The 23,654-nt window shown below is 35.6% G+C and overlaps 1 protein-coding gene across 1 annotated transcript in view; it reads left to right on the top strand.

Moving 5' to 3' along the window:
• The first annotated feature begins 347 nt into the window (after window positions 1-347).
• Window positions 348-23,654, top strand: part of CA4 (carbonic anhydrase 4) — an 86,966-nt gene continuing 63,659 nt past the window's right edge. Inside the window, exon 1 of the mRNA XM_053704841.1 lies at window positions 348-453. Coding sequence (XP_053560816.1) covers window positions 378-453 — 76 coding nt within the window. The 5' untranslated portion in view covers window positions 348-377. The remainder of the gene's footprint in view (window positions 454-23,654) is intronic.

Here is a 23,654-nt window from a genome sequence, read left to right as displayed (position 1 = left end):
ATATGAATGTATAGTATACACGTTTAATAGAAAATATGTTTACAAAATAGTAAAATTTTGTAGAAAATGTGTTATAAAATATGAATCGTCTTTAAAAAAAATGTTCATGCTTTTTGTGTTCGTGCAAATTACCCCCCCCCCCCTAAATAATGAAACAGTCTGCAGATAAATTTACAGTTATCATCATTACACCTTCCTAAGAATTTACAGTGACATAATAATGTATCAGTTGTAAAAAGGATAAGCTGCAGTAATGGGTGTAAAGGGGAGGAGTTCACCTTCCTGACTATCTTCTTTTCTCCTGTATAAAAAGTCACAGCGAAATGTGATCACAAGATTCTGATTGATTTTGGCTCCCAGCGCTAGTTTGTTGCACTATGATGGGATTCGTTTCATTGCTTATTTTCATCAGCCTCCCTTCTGTCCTAGTGACAGCGGCTGAACCTGGATCAGGTAAAACAAGTTTATCTCTTTTATTTTTTGTTAGCCTTTTTCTAAATGATAAGTGTGGTGGTCTAATCGATATAGGTGGGATAATGGCAAACGAGGGCAAGTTCTATACAGCCAAGGAAGCTGTTTTGTTATCTTAATTTAGCATAACATCTTTTAATTCTATAATGTATAAAAATGACCTTATGGTTTACAAGATAAAAAATGATTGAAGTTTTAATCCTTGTCAATTGGATAGGTTTTTCAATCTTTTTATTTCAGATTCTATTTTATTATTGTCTATTATATATATATATATATATATATATATATATATATATATATATATATATATATACACAATAGACAATAGAATTTTTATTGCAATGGGTAGAACTATCTATGTATGATATATATATATATATATATATATATATATATATATATATATATATATCATACAATAAAAATGCTAAAAAACGGGGTGAATATATATATATATATATATATATATATATATACACACACACACCACCCATACACAGAAAAATAACCTTGACTGCATGTATCTGACTTGCCCACAAACTGCTTACAGTGCACTGACTGTGCTCTAAATTGTAGATGCCTCTGAAATAAAGTTAAGTATAAAGCAATAGATTATTTTTGAATGTTTAAAACTAAATGCATAAAAAAAACAAAAAAACAAAAAAACAAGGGAATCAGGTAACTCGCCATGCACATGACTGTAACTTTATAGATAATTATTACAATTATTATAGATAATTGCGCATAAAGAGGTTTAACAGTGGTGACTCAGTGCACAGCAGGTTAGCAGTTAGATTTTACAGGAATATGGAGAGTCCAAAAAAATAACCTTTACGTGGTTATCTTATGCATAAGGATTTATAGAGATCGGGTGTCATTTCAAAACAACAGTTTTCACTGTGTTGACATCAAAGCAGCCTTTGCTCATTATTTAAAGGGGATAACGAGAATAATTACAATGTTTTACTAATGAGTGCTAATACAGCCTGCTTTCTGTATCTATCCATGCTTAATGACTCACAGCAAAGGTGTATAACTTACTTTGAAATTATGCCTCAAAACACTGGGTTAATTTTACTAACAGCCTCTCCAGTTGTTCGGTGTCTTTTCACAAAAAGCCTTAAAGGGACACTGAACCCAAAAAAAATATTTCGTGATTCAGATAGAGCATGCAATTTTAAGAAACTTTCTAATTTACTCCTATTATCAAATTATCTTCATTCTCTTGGTATCTTTATTTGAAATGTAAGAATGTAAGATTAGATGCCGGCCCATTTTTGGTGAACAACCTGGGTTGGTCTGCTGATTGGTGGATAAATTAATCTACCAATTAAAAAGTGCTATCCAGAGTTCTGAACCAAAAAAAAAGCTTAGATGCCTTCTTTTTCAAATAAAGATAGCAAGAGAACGAAGAAAATTGATAATAGGAGTAAATTGGAAAGTTGCTTAAAATTGCATGCTCTATCTGAATCATAAAAGAAAAGAATGGTTTCAGTGTCCCTTTAAAACTGAATATAGTATGCTGAGGCTCTGTAAGAAAAAATATGTATAATTACAAAAAAAAAGTCAGTTTTAGCTTATTAATTATTTTGTATCAGATAGCTGTACATTGTACATGCCCCCAGGTGCTGATTTCAGAATTAGTGTATTGGTAGGTACAGTTGTGACAAGTTTGCCTGACAGTGAATAGAGTGTATGCACCACTCAGGACACAGCTAAACTCAAAGATTGGCACTGAATGTATGTACTAGATGTATTTCTTGAAATTAAAAAGACAAAAGAAGCCTTTTTATAACCACAATTTAAATTGCTAATTGAATTGCATCTCTGTCATACTATTTCCTTGTTTATAATAAGAAATGGAGAGAATGGAGAGGTTAGGAAGGTTAAATAGACTGTTAATAAACTAACTATATTATCACCTACACCTAGCAATACATTTATATTCCATAATAATTTGCATCAAATTAATTAGACATTCCACTGATTATGTTTAGAAACTTTTGAAGTAAATACAGCTTGCAGACACTAGCCCAAACAATGTGATAACATAAATGAATTTGTTTTGATATAACTTAAATAAAGGCACTATAAATTCTAGAATACATTAAAAGTGTGATTATGTTATCAGTAGGGTCAATCAAATAGTTTGTACATGAAATAGCAAATTGTACGCAATAATTTGAAGTGTAGCATCATACATTATTACATGCACATGTATATATAGGTATGTATGTGGTATTATATATCATGTTTCTTATCTGGGTAGTAGCCCGATTTAAGGATCTAGTTAATAAAAATATAGGTAGGATAATTCTGAATAATTGATTGTAAACATTCGGGGCAGTACTTTTTGTCATTCCCAATGTGTGTGTATATCTATCTATCTATCTTTATTATTGACGGTACTTTCATAATAGTTATAAATGGGACACTGTATTGAAGTAATGCTGAACTACTTATAACCATACAAAGTCCAGTGATTAACATCAGTTAACAAGTTGGTGAGAACTGTGGTTAACCCTTTGGTTGCCAGATACGTTTTCAAGCATGTGTGCAAATACTTAAAGGGACAGTCTAGTCAAAATTGAACTTTCATGATTCAGATAGGGCATGCAATTTTAAACAATTTTCCAATTTACTTCTAGTATCAAATTTGTTTTACTCTCTTGTTATTCTTTGTTGAAAGCTAAACCTAGGTAAACTCATATGCTAATTTTTAAGCCATTGAAAGCCACCTTTTATCTCAGTGCATTTAGTTGTTCACAGATAGATAGTGCTAGTTCATGTGGGCCATATAGATAACATTGTGCTCACTCCTGTAGATTTTTTTATGCGTCAGCACTGATTGACTAAAATGCAAGTCTGTCAAAATAACTGAGATAAGAGGGCAGTCTGCAGAAGCTTAGATACAAGGTAATCACAGAGGTAAAAAGTGTATTAATATAACAGTGTTGGTTATGCAAAACTGGGGAAGGAGTAATAAAGGGATTATCTATTTTTTTGAACAATAAAAATTCAAGAGTAGTCCCTTATTAATTTGCTTATTTGCTTCATGTTATGCTATTGTATGTGTACATAATTCCCACAATATAATTCAATTTCAAGAAATAAAATAAGCATTAATCTATGTATTAGACTAAATAAAGTGGTTCTCTATATGTCACTCTTTAAAATGCCATTTTGTCTGTGAATCAAATCTTGTTAAAATGAACATGTAACTGTCTACACGTGCCACTGTGTTGCAAATGGTCTGGAGAAGCAGTCCCTAAGCATGTACATACAGTCATGATTTTCCAACTATTCACAAAATTACTGACACTTTCCAAGGTGTGCATTTTTTATCTGGGACCAGGAGGCTGTGGGCAGTCTTTGTTACCATACCAAGGTGGGACTAAGCCAGGGCAGGGTTAAGATGGATGTGGATTAGTTAGGGTGGTTTGCTTGGGTGTTCGGTGGGTGGGGGGAGTGGTGGTTTCAGGACATTAGTGTGCATTCTGAGCCAGGCTTAGGTGACAGGATGGGTAGCAGGACAGGACTAAATGAGCTACCCCTCAAAATTTGGGATTATTGAGAGTTCCGCTTATATCAACATACTCTCATATTTAGAATACTATTTACTATAGCTAAAGCTTATGCTGTTTTGAATAAAATATTTTGTGAAATATATTGGAGATGCACTCATTTCAGTTATAGTAATATTCTGTGAAGAACATTTCAATGCACCTTATGGAAAATGTGAAAAAATTGGTGTTAAAAACACTCCTTATATACCCTCCAAGTGACCCAGTTCTTTTGTAATCCAGTTTTAAATAGCTAAATTGCAAAGATAACAGATTTGCGGCATCTTGATTTATTCTGTTTAATACTCTGGTTAAAGGTGTGCTTTTATTTATACTCTCACTATACTATTCCATGGGCAATGCCAATACTCAGTGCTAGTCACTAGTAGCTAATAAAGCAATAGATCAAGTTCATGCAGAGGTCAAATAAAGGGGACTTTTGACAATTGTATGCAGCTCATATATATTTACTATTTTATCTTTCTTTTTTAATTTTTTATGAAATCTCTGGGGACATACCCAATCTTTTACATTTTTCAAATTGATCAGATTTGCTTATTTGTTTATTTTTTTATTTCTTCTATAAATATAATAATGTATCTTTGTGATACTGGCTTCCAAGGTGATAGAATCACCTTTTGTTCACAAAAATTATATGAGAATGTCAAGGGTAGGGTCTAAGATGGTGGGTATTTTTTGGAGGATAGCTGGCTACCCTATGAGTGCCGGCTCAGGTAGGTATGCAATACAATATAGTCTTGACAAGGTAGATTGATACAGTTCTTTAGTCTTGTATAGTTGTGTGTTGATTCATTTCTGTAGTGTATCCTTTTATTATACAACCAATTTGCCCTATTTCTTTCCAGAATCATGCAAACAGCATCGCAATAAGCAAACTATGCCACCAAGGATATATATGTGTAAGATCATTTAAATGAGAAAGCGACTAGAACGTTGTAACCCCTTCAGTGCTGAGCCATTTCACACCACTATACTAGAGCAGTATTTAGTAGTTGGACACTCATTGCATTTATACACACAATGCATTCTTTTTTTCTATTAGGTACCTTTACAAACTATACCTCGGGGTTTATAAATAATTACACCAACAATTCATCATACATATGGATCTATTAGCCCTGACATGAACAATAATTGTCATTTTTATGGAAATTACCTAATAATGACAGAGGGTTGAAGGCCCTCATTGAAAGAAGGCTCCACTCTTTCCAAATTAGGGTCACATACACCTATGTGTTTAATGGGGTACATGGACTAAAAACACTCATCATACACTGTATGGGTGGAAACGTGGTGTAAATATTAGATGACAGTGTATCCCCACATTTAAAATTAGGGAATTCCATCTTTAAGTGAAGGAAGAGATAGATGTTCTATAATGGTCCCCCTGCCCCATTACTGGAAAATACCCTTTTTTATAGGGGAAGGTTATCTCCATCTTTACAGTAATAAGCTGCATCCTAGGAGGGCAAGTGACCTGCTATTTGAGGTCTCTGTACAATGTAATTACAGAACACAAAGTTAATAAAGTAACCAAGATTCAAAGTTTTTTTTTCTTTTTCTTTTGTAAGAGTATGTCTCACAGCCCTAGAGAGTGCAAGGGCTTTCATTGGCCATGTCTGACATTCTCTCACAGGTCTCATGGTATTGTCTAAGCTTGTTATGCCAGCAGAGGGCACTGTTCTTTTGTAACTGAATATAAGTTGTAAGGTTGTTTCAGAATAATGTACAGATAAAAAGATGTGCAAAAGTAGAGGTAAATTATGCATAATTTGATTTGTATTTGCTTTACAAAATGTTGCTATCAGTGTCGGTGCTACCCGTCACAATCACTACCCGCTGTGAGATTCTGCATTACGGGAGGCGTCTCACCATTCACTCCAGGCTCAGCCCACTTTTTTAGAGCATTAAATGAAGCATGCTTATGTGATGTTCTGCAAGATATTTCTCTCCATACTTGCAAATTTTACTGAATCAGGCCCTATATGAGGTGGAATTTTGCTGAAATCTAAAGAAGGGGAGCAGTCTATATAGAAGAGAGAGCAAAGATATATATATATATATATATATATATATATATATGTCATATTATCAGAATTGCTTTTAAGTTTAAAAGTATCACATTGATAACATTATTGTACATAAATAAATAGCTTTCTGGTTGTTTTTTACTATATAGGTTTCAGTTGTAATACAAACAGGACTTAAGATCTAGGCATACATCATTTAGAATACAAAAAACTTGTTGAAAATGTAAAACAAATGTTATTTAAACTAAGTATGCTAAAGTGTAATACAATTTAAACAAAGTGTGAAAAAAGTGGGTTTGAGTTCTGCTAATTTGGTTATACACCAAATCCTGGGTTTTGACAGTGACTCTTGCCCCATAAGGATCACATTCCCTCCCTCCATGTGCTGGGTTAAGAGATTTTTACAATGAGCCCTAAAGAATCCTGGCACACTAGAGTCAAATATATAGTTAAATAGATATAAAGTTAAGGTGTTCTTGGCAAACAGGTGTACAGTAGGAATGGGTGAATGTGGTGAAATTATAATTTGCTTTGTAGAATGAATATTCCTATGGGCATTCGTTTTGAAGAAAGAAAATCCATTAAAATTAGATAATCAAATTTTATGGTTTTCGAGTATTTCAATGTAACATTCGATTTAACAAATACTATTCAAAAGTTTAATAGTTCATGTGGTAAGGAATTAGTAAATTGATACATATTAGATACAAATATATCAATTAAAATTTTCTATTTTGAATATTGCATAATTTGAATATTACATTTAAAGAAAGGGTTATAAATACTATTACAAATATATTGAATATTGCATCATTAGAAATTATAAAAAATAGAATCAAATATTATATTTAGAGATAGCATTAGAAATACCATTAGATTAACCCCTTTCAATTTTCTGACCGTTTGGGACCAGGGCTATTTTTGCATTTCTGCGATGTTTGTTTTTAGCTGTAATTTTCCTCTTACTCATTTACTGTACCAACACATATTATATACTATTTTTTCTAGCCATTTAAAGGACTTTCTAAAGATACCATTATTTTACATCATATCTTATAATTTATTATAGCAGCTGAAGTATAACTGTCTTACACAAAACTTACTGTGGTTAGCAGAAGTTATGAGGTAAAATATCTTCAGACCTAGGTTACAGAAGTTACTCTCTATGAGGTATAGGTCTGACCTAAAATACAGAATTTACTCTCTAAGAGGTATAGGTCAGACCTTGGTTACAGAAGTTACTCTCTATGAGGTATAGGTCAGACCTAGGTTACAGAAGTTACTCTCTATGAGGTATAGGTCAGACCTTGGTTACAGAAGTTAATCTCTATGAGGTATAGGTCAGACCTTGGTTACAGAAGTTACTCTCTATGAGGTATAGGTCAGACCTTGGTTACAGAAGTTACTCTCTAGGAGCAGAAGGTATAGGTCAGACCGAGGTTACAGAAGTTACTCTCTATGAGGTATAGGTCAGACCTTGGTTACAGAAGTTACTTTCTATGAGGTATAGGTCAGACCTAGGTTACAGAAGTTACTCTCTGTGAGGTATAGGTCAGACCTTGGTTACAGAAGTTACTTTCTATGAGGTATAGGTCAGACCTAGGTTACAGAAGTTACTCTCTATGAGGTATAGGTCTGACCTAAAATATAGAATTTACTCTCTAAGAGGTATAGGTCAGACCTTGGTTACAGAAGTTACTCTCTATGAGGTATAGGTCAGACCTAGGTTACAGAAGTTACTCTCTATGAGGTATAGGTCAGACCTTGGTTACAGAAGTTAATCTCTATGAGGTATAGGTCAGACCTTGGTTACAGAAGTTACTCTCTATGAGGTATAGGTCAGACCTTGGTTACAGAAGTTACTCTCTAGGAGCAGAAGGTATAGGTCAGACCGAGGTTACAGAAGTTACTCTCTATGAGGTATAGGTCAGACCTTGGTTACAGAAGTTACTTTCTATGAGGTATAGGTCAGACCTAGGTTACAGAAGTTACTCTCTATGAGGTATAGGTCAGACCTTGGTTACAGAAGTTACTCTCTAGGAGGTATAGGTCAGACCTAGGTTACAGAAGTTACTCTCTAGGAGGTATAGGTCAGACCTTGGTTACAGAAGTTACTTTCTATGAGGTATAGGTCAGACCTTGGTTACAGAAGTTACTCTCTAGGAGTTGGAGGTATAGGTCAGACCTAGGTTACAGAAGTTACTCTGTATGATGTATAGGTCAGACCTTGGTTACAGAAGTTACTCTCTATGAGGTATAGGTCAGACCTTGGTTACAGAAGTTACTCTCTAGGAGCCGGAGGTATAGGTCAGACCTAGGTTACAGAAGTTACTCTCTATGAGGTATAGGATAGACCTTGGTTACAGAAGTTACTCTCTAGGAGGTATAGGTCTGACCTTAAATACAGAATTTAATCTCTAAGAGGTATAGGTCAGACCTTGGTTACAGAAGTTACTCTCTATGAGGTATAGGTCAGACCTTGGTTACAGAAGTTACTCTCTATGAGGTATAGGTCAGACCTTGGTTACAGAAGTTACTCTCTAGGAGGTATAGGTCAGACCTTGGTTACAGAAGTTACTCTCTATGACAGTGCTTTCCAAACTGTGTGTAGGTGTGTCCCTGCTTCAGCTTAAATTTTTTTAAATTTAATTTTTTGTAAAAAAATTTTTGGGTTTCTGACTTTCGGCCTGCCTGCTACACATATCACATGTTTGACTTGTGATTGATACCTAGGGGGTCACAGATCATCTTAACCTATTGGTGCAGCTCAGTGGGAACTGAAACTATTCCAATTGGTGGCTTTGGCGGCACATTGGCTCCTGACTGCACGTGTAGTCTCCTTAATTGGCTTGTGACTGCATGTGTAGTCAGTGAGTGGGACAGCAGCGTGTTTGCAGTGTGGGCAGTAGTCAATCGGACTCACCGAGCTCTGAGGGCGGCAGCTTAAACGCTGAGCTGAAGTCAGAAGTCAGTGGGTTTTTTTTTTTAAGCTAACACCCAGTAGTGCATTGCTGCTTCTGCTCTTGATATATGGATAGGAAGTGGAAGCTTAAAATGCTTGATGATGAAATGCGAGTGTCTTTATCTAATATTCCACCAAATATTCAGACATTGTGTTCATAAACCTCATACATCCCATTAAAATAGTAAGTAGTTATTGGTGTAGTTATTATAAACTTTTTTTTAATTCTTGCACATACATACATATATACTATTACTTGTAAATACATTTAGTTATTATATAATTTATGTATGTGTCCGTATCTCTTAAAACAAGTTAGTTTAACCTCCTGTTTGCTAGTACAACTGAATTGCTGTGTCACGAAATGATGTAGGTCTAAAAAGTGTGTCACCAAGATGAAAAGTTTGGAAAGCTTTGCTCTATGAGGTATAGGTCAGACCTTGGTTACAGAAGTTACTCTCTAGGAGGTATAGGTCAGACCTTGGTTACAGAAGTTACTCTCTAGGAGGTATAGGTCAGACCTTGGTTACAGAAGTTACTCTCTAGGAGCCGGAGGTATAGGTCAGACCTAGGTTACAGAAGTTACTCTCTATGAGGTATAGGTCAGACCTTGGTTACAGAAGTTACTCTCTAGGAGGTATAGGTCTGACCTTAAATACAGAATTTACTCTCTAAGAGGTATAGGTCAGACCTTGGTTACAGAAGTTACTCTCTATGAGGTATAGGTCAGACCTTGGTTACAGAAGTTACTCTCTATGAGGTATAGGTCAGACCTTGGTTACAGAAGTTACTCTCTATGAGGTATAGGTCAGACCTTGGTTACAGAAGTTACTTTCTATGAGGTATAGGTCAGACCTTGGTTACAGAAGTTACTCTCTAGGAGGTATAGGTCAGACCTAGGTTACAGAAGTTACTCTCTATGAGGTATAGGTCAGACCTTGGTTACAGAAGTTACTCTCTAGGAGGTATAGGTCAGACCTTGGTTACAGAAGTTACTCTCTAGGAGCCGGAGGTATAGGTCAGACCTAGGTTACAGAAGTTACTCTCTATGAGGTATAGGTCAGACCTTGGTTACAGAAGTTACTCTCTATGAGGTATAGGTCAGACCTAGGTTACAGAAGTTACTCTTTATGAGGTATAGGTCAGACCTTGTTTACAGAAGTTACTCTCTAGGAGGTATAGGTCAGACCTAGGTTACAGAAGTTACTCTCTAGGAGGTATAGGTCAGACCTTGGTTACAGAAGTTACTCTCTAGGAGCCGGAGGTATACAGGGAGTGCAGAATTATTAGGCAAGTTGTATTTTTGAAGATTAATTTTATTATTGAACAACAACCATGTTCTCAATGAACCCAAAAAAACTCATTAATATCAAAGCTGAATAGTTTTGGAAGTAGTTTTTAGTTTGTTTTTAGTTATAGCTATTTTAGGGGGATATCTGTGTGTGCAGGTGACTATTACTGTGCATAATTATTAGGCAACTTAACAAAAAACAAATATATACCCATTTCAATTATTTATTTTTACCAGTGAAACCAATATAACATCTCAACATTCACAAATATACATTTCTGACATTCAAAAACAAAACAAAAACAAATCAGTGACCAATATAGCCACCTTTCTTTGCAAGGACACTCAAAAGCCTGCCATCCATGGATTCTGTCAGTGTTTTGATCTGTTCACCATCAACATTGCGTGCAGCAGCAACTACAGCCTCCCAGACACTGTTCAGAGAGGTGTACTGTTTTCCCTCCTTGTAAATCTCACATTTGATGATGGACCACAGGTTCTCAATGGGGTTCAGATCAGGTGAACAAGGAGGCCATGTCATTAGATTTTCTTCTTTTATACCCTTTCTTGCCAGCCACGCTGTGGAGTACTTGGACGCGTGTGATGGAGCATTGTCCTGCATGAAAATCATGTTTTTCTTGAAGGATGCAGACTTCTTCCTGTACCACTGCTTGAAGAAGGTGTCTTCCAGAAACTGGCAGTAGGACTGGGAGTTGAGCTTGACTCCATCCTCAACCCGAAAAGGCCCCACAAGCTCATCTTTGATGATACCAGCCCAAACCAGTACTCCACCTCCACCTTGCTGGCGTCTGAGTCGGACTGGAGCTCTCTGCCCTTTACCAATCCAGCCACGGGCCCATCCATCTGGCCCATCAAGACTCACTCTCATTTCATCAGTCCATAAAACCTTAGAAAAATCAGTCTTGAGATATTTCTTGGCCCAGTCTTGACGTTTCAGCTTGTGTGTCTTGTTCAGTGGTGGTCGTCTTTCAGCCTTTCTTAACTTGGCCATGTCTCTGAGTATTGCACACCTTGTGCTTTTGGGCACTCCAGTGATGTTGCAGCTCTGAAATATGGCCAAACTGGTGGCAAGTGGCATCTTGGCAGCTGCACGCTTGACTTTTCTCAGTTCATGGGCAGTTATTTTGAAACTTGGTTTTTCCACACGCTTCTTGCAACCCTGTTGACTATTTTGAATGAAACGCTTGATTGCTCGATGATCACGCTTCAGAAGCTTTGCAATTTTAAGAGTGCTGCATCCCTCTGCAAGATATCTCACTATTTTTGACTTTTCTGAGCCTGTCAAGTCCTTCTTTTGACCCATTTTGCCAAAGGAAAGGAAGTTGCCTAATAATTATGCACACCTGATATAGGGTGTTGATGTCATTAGACCACACCCCTTCTCATTACAGAGATGCACATCACCTAATATGCTTAATTGGTAGTAGGCTTTCGAGCCTATACAGCTTGGAGTAAGACAACATGTATAAAGAGGATGATGTGGTCAAAATACTAATTTGCCTAATAATTCTGCACTCCCTGTAGGTCAGACCTAGGTTACAGAAGTTACTCTCTATGAGGTATAGGTCAGACCTTGGTTACAGAAGTTACTCTCTATGAGGTATAGGTCAGACCTAGGTTACAGAAGTTACTCTTTATGAGGTATAGGTCAGACCTTGGTTACAGAAGTTACTCTCTAGGAGGTATAGGTCTGACCTAAAATACAGAATTTACTCTCTAAGAGGTATAGGTCAGACCTTGGTTACAGAAGTTACTCTCTAAGAGGTATAGGTCAGACCTTGGTTACAGAAGTTACTCTCTATGAGGTATAGGTCAGACCTTGGTTACAGAAGTTACTCTCTAGGAGGTATAGGTCAGACCTTGGTTACAGAAGTTACTCTCTAGGAGGTATAGGTCTGACCTAAAATACAGAATTTACTCTCTAAGAGGTATAGGTCAGACCTTGGTTACAGAAGTTACTCTCTAAGAGGTATAGGTCAGACCTTGGTTACAGAAGTTACTCTCTATGAGGTATAGGTCAGACCTTGGTTACAGAAGTTACTCTCTAGGAGGTATAGGTCTGACCTAAAATACAGAATTTACTCTCTAAGAGGTATAGGTCAGACCTAGGTTACAGAATTTACTTTCTAGAAGGTATAAGTCAGGCCTAGGTTACATAATTTTCTCTCTAGGAGCATGCAGTTTTAAGAGAATTTGCAATTTACTTCCGTTATCAAATTGTGCACAGTCTTTTTATATGCACACAGAGGCTCCAGCTACTGCTGAGCATGTGCAAGAGTTCAGAAACAATCTACTGCTTATTTAATATTCAGAGTAAGTGCTATTACGTTTTTTTATTTTGCACTTGTGTTTTCAACTCTAGTGTGTTTGATGGTCCTTTAATCACATATACGATGGTTATGGCTGTTCTATATTAATTGCTTTGCTATAAATGTTATATTATTATTATCAGTATCACCAATGCTCTCGCTCTAGTGCAATAAATTGTAATCTGTATCAATGATTGAAGTGTAGTGATTATAGTTTAGGAAAAATACTTGCAAGAAATTTACATCAAACTGAATAACTCAGCTCAAATCAAATGCTGAAGCTCCCAAGGATAGCAAAATGAAATGTCATACACAGTAACTTATCTTATTTACCTTGAGGGATAAGCGTAAAGATGTGTTTTTGCCCGTCAAAAGTAAATATAAATAATATGATAGAAGACCCTAAAAAATGGTCATTGTTTCTGATAAACATAAATTTATAAAAATAACAATAAAATAAAGTAGGATAATTAGAGTAGGACTTGTTATGGTACTAATAAGGGCACACAGATATATGCTCTTCAGTTATTTTGTCTGAGAAATATAATGACTGTTTCTAACAGAATGTGTAAAATAATCAGCAAAGCAGTGCGGGTATTCTGCTGATTTTGCTACCTGTCGCAATTTTCTACCCTCTGCAGGCCCAGAATTACGTAATCGCACTCTACATATGTTAAAAAGGAATGTGTGGAATGTGATTATGTAATGAGCAGCATGCACACTGAGAGGGTAGCAAATCTCGACAAGGAAATTGATCTAGTGCTTCCATGCGGCCACGGACATGCGCGCATGCCCAGTTAAATTTGGGATCAAATTTCGACACTCATTGTTTTTGGTACTATAGATAGTAACATTTTGAAAGCATGTACTGCATATTATATATATATATATATATATATATATATATATAAGTATGCAAAGGGCCAGCACTCACGGGTAACCAAACATCCACCCAGGGTGCTTCCAAGATCAAGTATAGGTAGTGGAAAAAAGGATGCACTCGCCAGGATTTTTTTGTTGGTGTCTGACGAAGGGGGTAACACCCCGAAATGTTACAAGTAATAAAGGTAACGATTTAAAAATCCTGGTGAGTGCATCCTTTTCTCCACTACCTATATAAATATATATATATATATATATATAATTTTTATTTCTACAGCGAGCTGAATTGAATTTTTATTTTCATGCTTTATATACATAATAACCCATGTTTCATTAGAGTGATATAAATGTATTAATATAAAAAATTGACCTTTTTAAAAAGTTTGTCAAACCAATCCTTAATAGTTTCACAAAGCTAGTCCAATAAGATAATTTATTACAAAACATATAGCAGTCTTCTCATGTTTCATTGGGTGAAAATCTTCTGTAAAATCACAGGCTTTCCTTTTAAGAAGAAATCCTTTTAATATTACCTATTGACAACAGTTTTCTTACAACTGTTCTCCCTCTGTCAAGAATTTCAGTAAAAGAAATAGAAACTAGAAAAATACCAGGAGAGAATCTTGTCGTAGCACAGTTTTGATAAACCATTTCTTCTGTTTATATAGATGCACACGTAGCTGTGTACAAATGTATGCTCAGAATGTCGATATCAGGGTTGTTTACAAAAAATGTATTTGAAATTCATTTACTGTGCCAAGAGGGAAATCTCCAGAAATGGTATAAGAGTTTAAGACCATTGTTTAGATAAGGTCAAAAAAGTTCATACATATTTTATAGTTTAACATTATCATTATTTTTTCATGTTTTAAATCACAATGAACAGAAAATTGGGCATCTTAAAAGTCACAGTTATTAAGACTCAAATATTTTTTTAAAAACAGAATCTTTAGTGTCCTGTTATTTTATAAACGTTTAAAAAAGGATTTGAGTACTACAGAATTAAAGGGACATGAAACCCCAATTTTTTTTCTTTCATTCATTAGAAAGAGTGTGCAATTTTAAACAATATTCTAATGTACTTCTATTATCTAATTTGTTTCATTCTCTTGATATTCTTTGCTGAAAAGCATATCTAGATAGGCTCAGTAGCTGCTGATTGGTGCGTGCACATAGATGCCTCGTGTGATTAGCTCACCCATATGCATTGCTATTTCTTCAACAAAGGATATCTAAAAAATAAAACAAATTAGATAATAGAAGTAAATTTGAATGTTGTTTAAAATTGTATTCTCTAACTGAATCATGAAAGAAAAATTTTGGGTTTAGTGGCCCTTTAAAGTCTCGTGTCATGCATCAGTGGACAAACAGTTGGCGAAATGTACTATTTAAAGGGATATACAGCCCAACGTTTTTATTTTATGATCAAGATAGAACATACAACTTTAAACAACTTTCCAATTTACTTCTATTATCGCATGTTCTTCATTTTTTGTTATTCTTTGTTGAAAAGCAGGGAGGTAAGCTCAGGAGTGTGCACGTGTTTGCAGCACTATATGGCAACAGTTTTCAACAATGTTATACATTAGCAGGAACACTAGATGGCAGCACTATTTCCAATCATGTAGTGCATTTGCACTCTACCTACCTAGGTATCTCTTGAAGAAAATTTTACAATAGAAATAAATCGGAAACTTTTTTTAAAATTATATTCTTTATCAATATCATGGAAGAAAAAAATTGGGTTTCATGTCCCTTTAATTTTAATGTGTTGTTTTCTAGCCTCTCCAACTTCAGAGATCTTGCCAGCGTTTCCAGCTTCTCCAGGTCCTATATTGTTCCAAGTAGCTGATTCACTAAAAAAAAAATAAAAATAAAAATGAAATGTGTAAACTTTACTGAGTCATATGCATAGAATAAAAAAATGGTGGAGGTGGAGAGGTTTGTGAGGTTACTAAAGCTGGGATGGATGGAGATGCCTTTTAGGGAATTTTGTCCAATAAATGTATCTGCAAGTATACGGAACGTCCTAGAAAATCTAGTGAGCAATTGTATTCAGTTATATAATATGTGATGCCTCCCTTAAGGGGACAGTAAAGTCAAAATGAAGCTTCATTATTCAGATAGAGCATGCAATTTTAAACATCTTTCCAATTTACTTCTGTTATCAAACTTTCTTTGTTCTCTTGGTATCTTTTATTGAAGAGTAAAACTAGGTTGGCTCATAAGGGCTAAGGAGTGTGCACGTGTCTTTAGTACTCAATGGCAGCAGTGTTTTCCAAAAGCACTTAGGATCAGCATATCACCTTAATCCAGAAAATGTCAAATCACATAAAGGTGCAACATCTTCCAGGCTCCCCTCAGACAAGCCCAATGTACAATCTTCAATGAAAAAGCATGAAGGTGGCACTTATAAATATTACAAATGAAACAAAAAAAGAAAGGGCGCCTCCTAGTGTAGCCAGTATATATAAGGATAAATAGAATGAGATATAGATTTTGTACTCACATGTAGTGAAGGCAAAGATAATGCCTAGATAAGCAGTCTGGAAACTTATCAGTGTCCCAGTTGACTGTGCATTAGAATGCTAGGGCAGCTCCTCTTAGTAGATTTCCAAAATCATCTGAAAAGTAAGAAGATATACAGAGGGCGACTCCTAGTGTGGAATTAGTAAGCAGAGTGTGAACCCACCAGCTTTACCCTTCAGAGATATACTCACAAAGTATAGAGCACACTGTAGTGCTAATGAAGCAAGCTGGGTATATTAAAAGTGGCCCAGCGCACATACCACTCCGGTGAAAGATGGTCCAATGTATTCAGAAGGTTCAGATAAAAAATTCAGGAGACTCCAGATATATATAAAAAACACTTTATATAAAAATATAACAGTGTACAATAAAAATCAGTAGAATTCGCTACGCGTTTCTCAGAGCTACCACTCTGTTTCCTCAGGCAAGTTATACTGATCTAAAACTGAAGTCTCCTATTTATACATCCTCAAATAAATTAAAACATTGGTCACACCCAATTTACCAATTACTTATGCAAATGTTGCTATGGTGACCTTCACAATACAAACTGACTTTTCTTGATACCAGTATGTGAATATATAACTCATTGTATGCATAGATCTACTTTAACATATACAGCTAGTATCAAAACAAGTATATAGCAGATATTACAATATATCTCATAAACATTTCGGAAGAAAACATATATAGTATGCACAATAGTGTTTCAGCAAAAAAAACAAATACAGCACTCATATAGTTGGTTCATTAAATTTTCAGCAATCTCTCTTTATGAAAGTGAATGCACTATTTATTTCTATTTTATATGGTTAATAACTTCTTTATTTCCTGAGGATTTCTTTCCTCCCCTTTGTTCATAGTAGAAAGTCTAATTTATTTATTAATTAAAAGCATTAGCTAGTTTGTTTATATCATATATAAAGCTGTCAGCTTGTGGGTGTGTGTCATTAGCCTATCTCACACTTCCATATGTGTGGGTAATGGCTAGTGGGCGTGTATCATTTATCGCCGGTCTTTAAATACAATTCCTCAACTTTCTTCCTAATATATTCTTACCCCTTTTGACATGATCTCCTACAATAAACTGTTTAAATGTTATCTGAATTGTTGTATTGTGCATATCATAAGCTGATTTTATGAAGGGCTATGTCTATTTGTTTAAAGCTCCCTCTCTGATTTCACAATGTCCAATGTGTAGGTGATAATCCGTGGGCGTGTAGCATAAACCAATCACGCGTCACTATGTGTGTGAATCCCAGCTTATAGGCGTGTGTTTTCTATCGTTAAAAAAAAATAAAAAAAAAAATAAATCAACTATTGTCTATTTATTTTTTTGGGATATGAACTGCTTTGCTATTATGATATATTTATATATAACCCTATGGCTATGTTCGAGATAGCATCAGCCAATTTGTGTAGCCCTTTGGTATACCAAAGGGCTACACAAATTGGCTGATGCTATCTCGAACATAGCCATAGGGTTATATATAAATATATCATAATAGCAAAGCAGTTCATATCCCAAAAAAATAAATAGACAATAGTTGATTTATTTTTTTTTTTTATTTTTTTTTAACGATAGAAAACACACGCCTATAAGCTGGGATTCACACACATAGTGACGCGTGATTGGTTTATGCTACACGCCCACGGATTATCACCTACACATTGGACATTGTGAAATCAGAGAGGGAGCTTTAAACAAATAGACATAGCCCTTCATAAAATCAGCTTATGATATGCACAATACAACAATTCAGATAACATTTAAACAGTTTATTGTAGGAGATCATGTCAAAAGGGGTAAGAATATATTAGGAAGAAAGTTGAGGAATTGTATTTAAAGACCGGCGATAAATGATACACGCCCACTAGCCATTACCCACACATATGGAAGTGTGAGATAGGCTAATGACACACACCCACAAGCTGACAGCTTTATATATGATATAAACAAACTAGCTAATGCTTTTAATTAATAAATAAATTAGACTTTCTACTATGAACAAAGGGGAGGAAAGAAATCCTCAGGAAATAAAGAAGTTATTAACCATATAAAATAGAAATAAATAGTGCATTCACTTTCATAAAGAGAGATTGCTGAAAATTTAATGAACCAACTATATGAGTGCTGTATTTGTTTTTTTGCTGAAACACTATTGTGCATACTATATATGTTTTCTTCCGAAATGTTTATGAGATATATTGTAATATCTGCTATATACTTGTTTTGATACTAGCTGTATATGTTAAAGTAGATCTATGCATACAATGAGTTATATATTCACATACTGGTATCAAGAAAAGTCAGTTTGTATTGTGAAGGTCACCATAGCAACATTTGCATAAGTAATTGGTAAATTGGGTGTGACCAATGTTTTAATTTATTTGAGGATGTATAAATAGGAGACTTCAGTTTTAGATCAGTATAACTTGCCTGAGGAAACAGAGTGGTAGCTCTGAGAAACGCGTAGCGAATTCTACTGATTTTTATTGTACACTGTTATATTTTTATATAAAGTGTTTTTTATATATATCTGGAGTCTCCTGAATTTTTTATCTGAACCTTCTGAATACATTGGACCATCTTTCACCGGAGTGGTATGTGCGCTGGGCCACTTTTAATATACCCAGCTTGCTTCATTAGCACTACAGTGTGCTCTATACTTTGTGAGTATATCTCTGAAGGGTAAAGCTGGTGGGTTCACACTCTGCTTACTAATTCCACACTAGGAGTCGCCCTCTGTATATCTTCTTACTTATAAATATTAGCAAACATTTATTTGAAATGCCACCTTCATGCTTTTTCATGGCAGCAAAGTTGTGCTACATTGATTGGTGGCTACATTTAGCCACTAATCAGCAAGCTCTACCCAGGTGCTGAACCAAAATTAGGCAGGTTCCTAAGCTTACATTCCTGCTTTTTCAAATAAAGATAGTGAACAAAGAAAAAATTATAGTAGGAGTAAGTTAGAAAGTTGCTTAAAATTGCATGCTCTGAATCATGAAAGAAAAAATGTGGGTTTCATATCCCTTTAAGGCACTGAATTTTGTATTGGTGCTTTGTACCATTGGCGGCAGCAGCAACAGCTGAGACTTACTTCATATGATACAACTGCACGTTGTACAATTGCAGTGTCTTACATTTCTAATTATAGAGAATGTATGGTTGCCCGCTTTAAAGATCAAAAAGGCACCAACATTTTATGCAAATTAGCATCACAAATTTTAAAGAAATAAAAACAAAGGTAAATTTGTTCATAGTCATGTGTCACTGTCTCTTTAAAGGGAATTTTTTTTTTAATATTGCGTTTCACATTAATTTAAAAGTACATTAAATCCTCATATTTTTTTCTTTCATGATTCAGATAAAAAAATACGATTTTAAACAACTTTCAAGTTAACTTCTATTATTTAATGTGCTTAATTCTCTTGGTATCCTTTGTTGAAGAAGCAACAATGTACTATTGGAAGCTAACTGAACACATTGGGGAGCCAATAACATGAGGCAAATATGTGTAGCCACTAGCCACCAATCAGCAGCTCCCAAGTCTACCTAGGCTGTCTTTTTCAACAAGGGATACCAAAATAACAAAACAAATTAGATAATAGAAGTTAATTGGGAAGTTGTTTAAAATCACTTGCTCTATCTGAATTATGAAAGAGAAAAAATGGGTTTTACGTCCATTTAATTCTTAGATGTTACAATTGTATTGAAGCACAAATAGATTTGCACCAGCCCTTTGTCACATCTGCAAGTAATTGATGGAACAGCATTACCCCTTAACTGTTCACCTCTCGGCTGTCCCATTGTCAGGGGACTCTAGCCCCCCCCCCCAGCATAATGGCTTCCCCCCACCAACGGTGGTCATCCCTTGCTTTCCAGAACGTGCTCGACCCGGCAAGGCCAGCTGCATGTCCAGTCTCTCCCACTGCACAACCAGTTACCCCCACAGTACATCTGTCCTGCTTCTCTTGCCAAAGCCAAGTCCAGAAATGACTAATGCCACCCCCCCCCCCACACACACAATTAATTTCTAGAGACACCACTACCTCTCAGGAAATAGAAAGATTTTCACTCTGAAAGATGCCAGAATCACAAAACATCTTCAAAACTATACAGAAAAAACCTCTGTAAAACAATCCATTCCAACAAAGCATTCTAACCAAAAAAACTATAATGTGTAGTAAACACCATCATTTAAATTAACTATAATTTTTGCATGTAAAAAGATTATGTTAAAGTTGATAGTAAACAGACATAAAAATATGTTTTGTTAAAACTGGGCCCTAGTGATAGATTGCTGACTGGCTGATAAGAACAGCTCCCACTGTCCCATTGGTGGACAGGAAGACATCAACCATTATGAATTGAAAACAGAAACATTGTTTTATTCAGGGCAGAGATGCAGAAAGAAAAACAAAAGTAACAAAAACATAATAATGAACTTTAAAATACTCCGTTTAGATGTAGTAAGGAAAAAATACACGTCCTTTTAGCTGTTGCAAAGAATGACTGATTTATGCCTCTGAGAGACACATTCTAGTCACTTTCTTTTCACACAAACCAGTTTACAGATTTAATTAAGCTGTAGAACGGTGTTTGCTTTCATGCTATGTGCTGCTTTTAGGAAGCAACAAAGTAGGACCTTTTATCTGAAGCAAAATAATTCAGTATTTGCCAAGGAAAAGTTTCAAGTTTAGCTGTTTTGTTAATATTCCATTTTAACTGGTGAAAAGTTGGAAGTAGATAAGCTCTTTCCGGCAGCTTGCAGTACATTTAAACAAACATCCACTTACAGAGAGTAGAGTATCCGCACTGTCCTTTGCTGTGTGCTGAAGCCAGAAACTTTATTTACAAAATGCTTGGAATATGATACTAATTGTTTAGTAGTTCTCATTGTGTCAGGAAGCAAAATTGCTACAGAAAGAGGACGCAGTTTATTAAGCAAAACAAAAAAGGTGTAGATCCAGTTTACAGTATATTTAAATATCAATACCTGTTATTTGTATGGGGTTTATGAAAGATGATTAAATACTTTATGTTAGCTGGGGTTACAAACAATATCTCTTGTTTATTGGAGGGAACACCAGGGAAACATTTATACTGCAAGATTTGGCTTAAGTTGATGAAAGCTTTCTGTCTCAAAGCAAACCAAGTAGATTTTATTGTATAGTCCAGCCCCAAAATTCCAGGTAATCCCTTGCTGCATAAAAGACACGGCAAACACCAGACGTATGTTTCGGTCTAGTGTGGGCCTTGTCAGTGAAGTGCAGCCATATCCCTTTAGACATGTTGGGCGATGGAACCACATCTAGTTTCCCTATTCAAAAAGGATGATCTTCCTGTAATCATTCTGGAGTAATCGATGACTGCAAACTAGTCATCATAAGCCATCCTGAAGTATGCCCACAGGCCGAAATATTTAAATGAGATGACTCTAAAGTCATTCACTGGCAATTCATGCTTGTGAAGTAATAAGTAAGGTAATCTGCTAATTATTCTGAACACATCACCCAGAATGTTTTACCTTAGCTGATTACTTTACCGGCCTGATGATGTCTGATGATGTGCAAATGACCTCAAAAGTAGTTTGATGATCATCAAATGACTCCAGGATGATCTCTAAAGTAATTTGTCTTAGGTTCCCCAAGGGTCATACTTTACATACACAAAAAGGGAGAAGAAGTATACTGCAGAATATCAGTCTGGTCCAGACCCAAAATACCAGACAATACCTCTCTGAACGAGAAACATTGCAAACCCCAGATGTACACTTTGGCCTAGTGTGGGCCTTTGTCAGTGAGGTGCAGCCATATATTTTAGCAATAACAACAGCAGGTTTATACTGTTTCCTACTATAGGTGTTCTAGTTATGCAGTGTAGATATTGACAGAGGTATTGGGTGTGTCTGTTGCATGAGACAATGATGAATATGGGGGCATACAAAAAGCCAACAATGTCTTATCAGCCTTAAATATTATGAAACAAAAATAAATTATGCTGGTAAGGATTGAAATATACATACACAGTGATATTTTTAGGGAAAAAAAGAAGAACAGATAATAAACAATATCACATTCCATTAGTGAACTTCATTTACTCAAAGTATGTCAGAAGTCATCAATAGTTAACCTAAAAGGAGGAGGCTTTTTCAGGAATAATGCAATTGTTTACCATACAGTCAAACTTATACCTTGCAGATTATAAAATGTCATAGGGCTCTGCTACCTAAGTACATCTGCATTGTATGAATTTAAGGTGCAAAGCAGAAGGTATGTCAGTAAGGATCAAATCTGGATGTGTTTCCCCCAATGCTACCAACCACTTACAGCCAAGTGTAGTCAATTGCAGTCAACGTAGAAAACCACACTCATTGGCCCTGCCAATAAGACTACAAATGATTCATTACAAAAAGGTGAACATTTATCTACTTGGGGAAAAACTATAGTTACCGTTGTTTTGCAACTTTTTCCCAAGGGTAGCTGTTGACTTGTGGGTAGATTATTGACTTCACATACTCATTGTAAACTGCACACAGTCATTTAATAAACTTACTTGTCACAACTTTGAGAATGGTGGTCCCAGAAAGAATGTGGAACAAGATCTTACCAAAGGGCCTATATGTGAGAGCTGATATTGAGAGGGTTAGCACTATTTTAAATGGCAATACATTTCATACACTATTTAAATTTTAAGCGGTATTTGCTGTCTCCAATAAGCTGAGTTTACAAAGGTAAATATCTGAACCTGAACTGTTACTACTGCACTAGATATGTAAAGAATGTTCTCAATTGTTTTTTGATCTCCTGATCAAATAGTTCCCATATATACATAAAAAACAAGTTCATAACAAATATGAACTACTAATACCCTCTTCTCTTCTTTTTATAATTTTGTTGTTTAATTTATTTATATATTTATCTAGATTTTAGTGTTATATACTGTTTACTAATTTGAGCAGTTTTGCTATTTTAAGTTGAAAAGATTTGTATTGTTTTTTTCCCAAAAAGTAATAATAAGTACAGTTACAGTGTTACAGAATTAGACAATGAGGTCACAGCTCTCCATGGCCCATATTTATCAAGCTCCGTACGGAGCTTGAAGGGCCGTGTTTCTGGCAAATCTTCAGACTCACCAGAAACACAAGTTATGAAGCAGCGGTCTAAAGTCCGCTGCTCCATAACCCTGTCCGCCTGCTCTGAACAGGCGGACAGGAATCGCTGGAAATCAACCCGATCTAGTACGATCGGGTTGATTGACACCTCCCTGCTGGCAGCTAATTGGCCGCGAGTCAGCAGGGGGCGGCGTTGCACCAGCAGCTCTTGTGAGTATTGCTCTCCGCATTTAGCGAGGTCTTGCGGACCTGATCCGCATTGTCGGATCAGGTCCGAAAGACCTTTAATAAATAGGGGCCTATGCATCATACCTGAGTTTAGAGTTAGACTGGAAGAAGTCATGTGACAATACATATAATAATACCTTTGTTTATGCTTAAAATGGAAATGCTAGTAGAGTACATTCTAAGGTATTAGTGGGTTCGATATGAGACAACATAGTATTGATAT

Source organism: Bombina bombina, chromosome 3 (genome assembly GCF_027579735.1).
Source record: "Bombina bombina isolate aBomBom1 chromosome 3, aBomBom1.pri, whole genome shotgun sequence".
Taxonomy (NCBI): domain Eukaryota; kingdom Metazoa; phylum Chordata; class Amphibia; order Anura; family Bombinatoridae; genus Bombina; species Bombina bombina.
This window is presented reverse-complemented; position numbering and strand designations above follow the sequence as displayed.